The following is a 7,431-nucleotide window of genomic DNA, read 5'->3' as shown; positions in this document are numbered from 1 at the left end:
AAAAAAAAAAAAAAAATTCCCAATCTCAAGGTACTTGAGAGTAAATCAAGTCTTTTTCCAAAATGCTATAGTGCTTAGTGCTTCTATCACACCATTTAATCCTTAACTACCTTGACAGGTCCCTCAAGATCAAGTTATTGTTCTCTAATCATCTGTAGAGTGCTAACTATCTCTCCAATTAGCGACTAAGTTCTCCAATGAGAATTTAGCAAAGGCCCCATCTCATGCTCTCTGGACTCCTCCCAAAACACAACAGCAGTAACACTGAGCACAGAATAAACGCACACTGGGCCCTTTTCATTTAAATTGAAATACAACTGTTTGTTCTGCTGCATTCTAAGTGTAAAGCACTAAATTTCCTTGCTGAAATTCACCCACCAAAGGTGGTAAGAAGGAGCAGGGATGATCTCTTTTAAAAAGCTTCTTCCATGGGGCTTCCCTGGTGGCGCAGTGGTTGAGAGTCCGCCTGCCGATGCAGGGGACACGGGTTCGTGCCCCGGTCCGGGAAGATCCCACATGCCGCGGAGCGGCTGGGCCCGTGAGCCATGGCCGCTGAGCCTGCGCGTCTGGAGCCTGTGCTCTGCAACGGGAGAGGCCACAACAGTGAGAGGCCCGCGTACCACACACACACACAAAAAGAATACCCCCTCTCACCAGGCCATGTGAGGATTAAATATGACAATGTATAAAAATACTTGCCTCATATTAGTTACTTAATAAATTGTATTTCTTTTGTCTCTTCAGGAACATTCCCAAAGATGTTGAGGTATTTTGAGGACTGTCTCCAAAACATCTCCCTCACCGACAGCCTCAGTGTCAAAAATTCCTAGTTATAACATTTTGCCTTCAGATGGAGCAAAATCCCTTGGAGAATTAACAAGGTATGACTATGGGCAGACACCAACAGTAGAGCATAGTAGGTGAAGTAGAGATGGTCACGCTGCAGCTCCCAGCTGGCCACAGTTCTCTGTTCTAGCTGCAAAGACTATCTAGTTAAATTTATCTGAATTCAATGTCATATTCTTGAAAGAGAGGCTCTGATTTCTCTCTGCATTCTGGAAAAAGAGATTCATTCTTTTCTGTTCAGTGGTGGGGAGGTGGAGGGTAGAGGTATTCGGAGTCAGATTGGCTTCCAGAGTGAAAACATGGCTGCCCAGGTTCAAGTCTGTGGCTGGAAGTGGAGTTCTCAGAGTGGGTGTCATTTTACCCCCAGATATGTATATTATTACCACTACTATTGCCACACACACACATTCATACACACTCACATTCTCTTCTATATTTCTCTTATATTATCAGAAAAATTATTACAAAATGAAAGCAAATTATGGATGCTTGTTCTTTTGCTTAAACATTACAGATGAAATTTTTTTTTTTTTTTAAACCAACCGTGGAAAACAACATTTTTTTAACCAAGTTGCCAGAGAGGCCCGCGTACCACAAAAAAAAAAAAAAAAAAAAAAAAAAAGCTTCTTCCAGTAATTCCCTGGTGGTCCAGTGGTTAGGCGCTCTCACTGCTGGGGCCCCGGATTCGATCCCTGGCCTAGGGACTAAACTCCCATAGGCTGCACGGCACGGCCAAAATAAAAAAAAAAGCTTCTTCCAAAAAGATTTGGGTATGATGATTTGTCCCTTCAACATCACTTGGAGTGGGGGCCCATTCTCTGCTTTGCCATCTGTGCAATGATTAAAACAGCCACCATTTCTTTCAGAGGTAGCGGTTACTGCTCCTCACTAAAGCACACTGGGATGTAAGACATACTGTGGCTTGGGAATGATGCCACCTCTGGCCTGAGGGTTTAGTAACCATCTTCTAACATTCTGCTGCTATGCCCCCTTTTCCTGTTATTTTCTTCTAAAAATAAAAGTAGTCTTATATTCACCACTTTGGCAGAGCCTTCTGAACAGAAGGCTTTAGAATTTAAGCAGTATAGCTGACTTTTAGCTCTTCTGAATATTTTCTTTGCTCCAAAGAAAGGCATAAGAAGTTCATATCTGGGGAGCTTCTTTATAATTATATGGCATTGGAAATTCTAAGAATTACTTCCTATTGTGTGATTATCCCCATTTATCAAACAGGTCTGTGAAGAAAAAGAGGGATTATTTGATAACCATATATTCCCATAAAAACACTCAAGTTTTCTCAAAAGCTAGACAATGCTACCCAAATTGGATTTAAAAACTGTCTTCCTCTGTTCCACTTCCAAATTTTTAGCATTCAAATGACCAAAAAATGTGCTGGTGCAAACACTGAACAGGCAAAAAGCAAGCTATTTATCAAATAATAAATAAATAAATAATAATGACTAAGATTTCTTCCACTGTTGTACCCACTCCATAAAAAAAAAAAGGATCTCACTGCCAAAGAGCAGAGCCAATTAGGCAAAATAGTAGACGCTGTCAATATCTTTAAATTCGAAGCAAGGCAGCCCTTCTTCCTACATGACTTCTCTGCCTGAGAATATCTCTGCACACCTCAGTGCCAACCCGGTTACACAACTGTTTTATACAACTGACACCAGCAACTCTCCAAGTTGGGACTTGTCCTCACCAAGGCTGCAGAGGGAGAAGATGGCCTTCAACAAGATCTCTCTTTGGCTGCAGGAACCACAAACCTGGTCACCTGCTAACTCCAATCAGGACAATCAGTGGTACTTGGTCATTTCACTCCCCATCACCTCCATAAATCTCCTAGTGGATTTATTTAAACAGATCTATAGATCTGGGCACCCCGTGTTAGTTCCTTTACACCAATATTCTTGATTTCTATTACATGCCTGACCAGGGCTGCCCTGTTTCTCCCTAAGACCTAGAGTAATCAGGCTGTCTACCCACGCTCCAAAAACCAGTTTTTTCCCACTCATTTCTTCTTAGGCACAGCAATAAATGCTTTCTGGAACTGGGCATTAGGAGAAAGGACTGATGTCTGTCTTACCTGCATAAATATCGATTCTGGTGGCATCAGCATCTCTGCAAAGTTAAAAGAAAAAAAAAATCAAGATTCAAATGAGAATATGAAAATATCAACCATCAAGATGCACAATATTTTGAGGGGGATACATACTATTTTGACTCTATCTTCAGGAAGTCATAAAAAAATTCTATATACATTAAAGATATACTTTTACATTTGGTAACACAATTTTCCTTACATGTCTATGAAACACTTCTGGAGTTCCAAATTATTTAAAATAATCACAGGATACACAGGACCCAGACACACTTTTTTAATAAAAATTTCACAGTGAAAACACCTAAAAAGAACATTTTTTAGATGTTTAAAAACATATATAAAATGTTTTATCCTTTTTTAGAGGATAAAAAAGAACATTTCTTTTACACACTAGGAAATGACTAGAATCACTCATTTGATTGCAATCATAAACAATGTTCCAATAACTTGTCCATTTTTTCTTCTCACCAAGATTTGAGAAAAAAGACAACAATAACCTGCCACAAAGGCTAAGAAAAATCAGGTCTCATGGTATACACACTATAGTCAGCAGACTGATTCATGAGCCCATAATCTTATCCTCCCTAAACTTGAAAGGAAGTTGGGACAGCTTATTAGACTCCAGACATCAGCTGAAATAAAGGTTCAGTCATCAATGAAGTCTTCCATAAAGGCTTGAAAGTAATCTAGTCCAATTCTACCAACTGTAGACAAGGAAAATGAGGCACAGAGTTTCACTGGTTTTAAATGTGAAAAATCCACTCAAATCCATACAACTCCACATGTGCCTATTCTCAAAGACATAAAAACATTTTCAAAAATAAAAGAGATTGGCAAAATGTGTGCATAAGCAGGAACATACACTCCCAGACAATCTCCAGTTCACCATATGATATACAAAAAAGCAGTCTGACAAAACACATTACAGTCTCACTAAACTAACAAGTGGGAAATTCAAACACAGCTCCATTAAGCTACAACATTTTAAAATTGAATATAAAAATTACAAGTCAACCAGGATTGAAATAACTGAAATCACTGAAAATGGGAGCTTTCTAGTTAAACAACTTGTTAACCAGCACACTTCCATAAGCAGTCCAGTGAATAATAACAATAACAGTAATAATAGTATAGGTTTATAGCATGGACATAGGTAGACATAATTATCATTATGTCATTAACTGGAGGTCTGTTTAGAAAGTACTTATGTCAACTCTTATCCTCTTCTTCCTTCATTAGTCATCAACACTTGGTCAATAAACACCATGTCTGAATTTTATGTTTGCATTCAGAAACAAGACTGATAATATTTTACTGATATAATTATAAACAGACTTCTGATTTGGACTTCGCTATTTAACTCTGAACCAACCCAAACTTTTCAGTCTTGCTCAGTAACATTTATAGGCTTCTATCACTAAGAATTCAGTATAACACAGTGCTAAAGAATGATTTCTTCTAAGCACAGTTGCTAACAATGGAAGATGCTTTGATCAACCTGAGTCATCTGACAATAAAATACAGTCACTCCTCAGTATCTGCAGGGGACTGGTTCCAGGACCACCCAGGAATACCAAAATCTGCAGATGCTCAACTCCCTTAAATAAAATAGTATAGTACTTGCATATAACCTATGCACATCCTCACATCTACTTAAAATCATCTCTAGGCTACTTATGATAACTAATACAATGTAAATGCTATGTAAATAGTTGCCAGCATGAAACAAATTCAAGTTTTGCTTTTTTGGAACTTTCTGGAACTTTCAAATACTTTCAATCATGGTTCATTGAATCACACATGCAGAACTTGCAGGTACAGAGAGCTGATTATACATTTTGGGAAGACACAGAACTCTGACATCATTTTAAGGACATCAGATAGTGTACTGTCCTGGTAGCACAAATTAAAACAGAGCTTGTCTGTCCTAATAATAAGATAACTAAATTTTTATCTTAATTCCCTGTGTTTCACTACAATTATCTTGCTCTAATACACAAGGGAAGGTAGCTTTGGAGGTCATAAATTCACTATTTTTAGGCTGGAGCACAGCAATGAATGAATGAAGGTATCAACTAATGTGCTATTAAAAATACTTTTTGGGTAAGAGGCTTCTTAGGAATAAGTCGCATTTGCAACAGAATTGCCTTTCTCCCAAGTCTTCAGAGAGCAAAGGTCACACGACCCAAAAAGTTTTCAAACAGAGACTGTATGCCTGAAGACTACATACCTTGCATTATCAACTAGTTCAGCAAGAGCACCAAACAAGAATTCATGAGTGGTTCTGAAATGATAAATATTGAGAGTCAGGAAAAGAATTATGGAATTAAACTATGATTCCTAATAAAAAGTCAAGGTTATAAAATATTTAAAAGTTTTTGGGAAAAAAACCCCTAAAATTGTCATTTGCATCATCAATTTACATTATTGAAGCTTAAATTTCCCCACAATTCAAGTCTTTCCAAAGTTCACTAGTAGTCCTCAAGTGTTAACCTGTCAAGCCCTGCTATCTACTCAAAAATGTTTATTCTTACTCTTTTGAGTAGAGGAACCCACTCTAAAACATTCAAAGATTCCTATGTGTACTACCGCTAAAACAGTGTTTTTCACTATTCGTATTCTACCCTGAAAAATGCCTATATTTCATTTTTCATTGCCTTAACCAGCTGTCAGTTTCTGCGTTATCTCTTGAGAACTCTCAATAGACAAATTGCTAGCATTCAGCTTTACCAATACCTTTGTATGATTTACTGGTGAAAACCCATTCAGTTTTGTGCAATTTATAAGCAAAAATACTCCATTTGAAAGTGGGGAGAAAGAAAATAATCCATTTCTTGACATTCCCTGATTTTGGCCAAAAACAAAACTTTCTCCACATTAAAGAAAGGAATCCAAGACCCTCTTAAACAATTCCTCCTTATCCTAAGAGGATAAGGGCTTGGTGTGGTCTCCTAGGGCCCTTGTTCAAGTTAGCCCTTTCAAGGAGGGTAGCCAATGGTCATCTCCTCCTCTAGGAGGCTGCTCAAAATGTGAGTGGAATAGGGCTTCCCTGGTGGTGCAGTGGTTGAGAGTCCGCCTGCCGATGCAGGGGACACGGGTTCGTGCCCCAGTCCGGGAAGATCCCACATGCAGCGGAGCGGATGGGCCCGTGAGCCATGGCCGCTGAGCCTGCGCGTCCGGAGCCTGTGCTCCGCGACGGGAGAGGCCACAACAGTGAGAGGCCTGCGTACCGCCAAAAAAAAAAGTGAGTGGGATAAATTCACAATTACCATGTTACTCAGAACTCAATAAAACTGATATGTATGTGTAAGACGTCTCCTTACATTTCTTCCTCCATTTACACCTTCTTTAATTTGTGCTATTTCCCATAATAGTCCTCGTTAGATATAAAAGTAGATGCGTCTACCTAGAACCACCTAGAAACTCTGACATTTTTTTTCTTCGGCCGCAGCTTGTGGCATGTGGGACCCTAGTTCCTTGACCAGGGATGGAACCTGTGCCCCCTGCAGTGGAAGTGCATAGACTTAACCACTGGACCGCCAGGGGAGCCCTGAAACTCTGATTTTTGATTAAAGAAAATATAAAAGCATTAACCCACATATTACCACCATCAATTTTTCAAAAATAACCATGTTATTCCAGTTGATTTTTTTGTATGTAAAGTTTCAGCCAATAGATAAAGTGAAAATTTCTAAAAATTGAGAATGAAATATATCAATACTAAATAAGCAGTGTCTAGGATCTATGAGCACTTACTATATTGTTCAAAACAAATTGTAAAATGCTTGTTTATAAAATAAATACCCAAATTTCAGGTGTCCAGGAACACTGGATTTTCCTCAAGTAAATCTTCAAATTTTTACAAATGCAAATTTTTAATTAAAACTACCAGTTCTTGGAATTTTAGGAAGAACTTTTTCCCATGAGATCAGTGAATATATCTGTTGCTGATCCAAAGGCAGTACCATGATGTATTAACAAAATGTAGAAATTTTATCTCCAAGTCCCCTAACAGAGCTCAAATTCTTCTGACTAAAGTCCAATTCTTAATTATTTTACATGAAAAAAAAAAACCCCACAATTTTGCAAGGAAAAACACCTGCAAGAAACATCTATATCTTTATTTATTTTAAAAATGTGTCTCCAAGGGCTTCTCTGGTGGCGCAGTGGTTAAGAATCCACCTGCCAGAACACTCTATGACATAAATCACAGCAAGATCCTTTTTGACCCACCTCCTACAGAAATGGAAATAAAAACAAAAATAAACAAATGGGACCTAATGAAACTCAAAAGCTTTTGCACAGCAAAGGAAACCATAAATAAGACAAAAAGACAACCCTCAGAATGGGAGAAAATATTTGCAAATGAAGCAACTGACAAAGGATTAATCTCCAAAATTTACAAGCAGCTCATGCAGCTCAATATTAAAAAAAAACAAACAACCCAATCCAAAAATGGGCAGAAGACCTAAATAGAC

At 38.3% G+C, this 7,431-nt stretch overlaps 1 protein-coding gene across 1 annotated transcript in view; it reads right to left on the bottom strand.

Moving 5' to 3' along the window:
* The window catches only part of MORC2 (MORC family CW-type zinc finger 2), a gene marked incomplete at its 3' end in the record, with an annotated part of 36,073 nt that overhangs the window by 20,953 nt on the left and 7,689 nt on the right, over positions 1-7,431 (bottom strand). Inside the window, exons 2-3 of the mRNA XM_028485527.2 lie at positions 5,184-5,237; positions 2,936-2,970 (exon numbers count right to left, since the gene is read on the bottom strand). Coding sequence (XP_028341328.1) covers positions 2,936-2,970; positions 5,184-5,237 — 89 coding nt within the window. The remainder of the gene's footprint in view (positions 1-2,935; positions 2,971-5,183; positions 5,238-7,431) is intronic.

The sequence above is a fragment of the Physeter macrocephalus genome, unplaced genomic scaffold (assembly GCF_002837175.3).
Source record: "Physeter macrocephalus isolate SW-GA unplaced genomic scaffold, ASM283717v5 random_430, whole genome shotgun sequence".
Classification (NCBI taxonomy): domain Eukaryota; kingdom Metazoa; phylum Chordata; class Mammalia; order Artiodactyla; family Physeteridae; genus Physeter; species Physeter macrocephalus.
The sequence above is the reverse complement of the archived record's forward strand: the minus strand, read 5'-3'. Positions and strand labels throughout refer to the sequence as shown.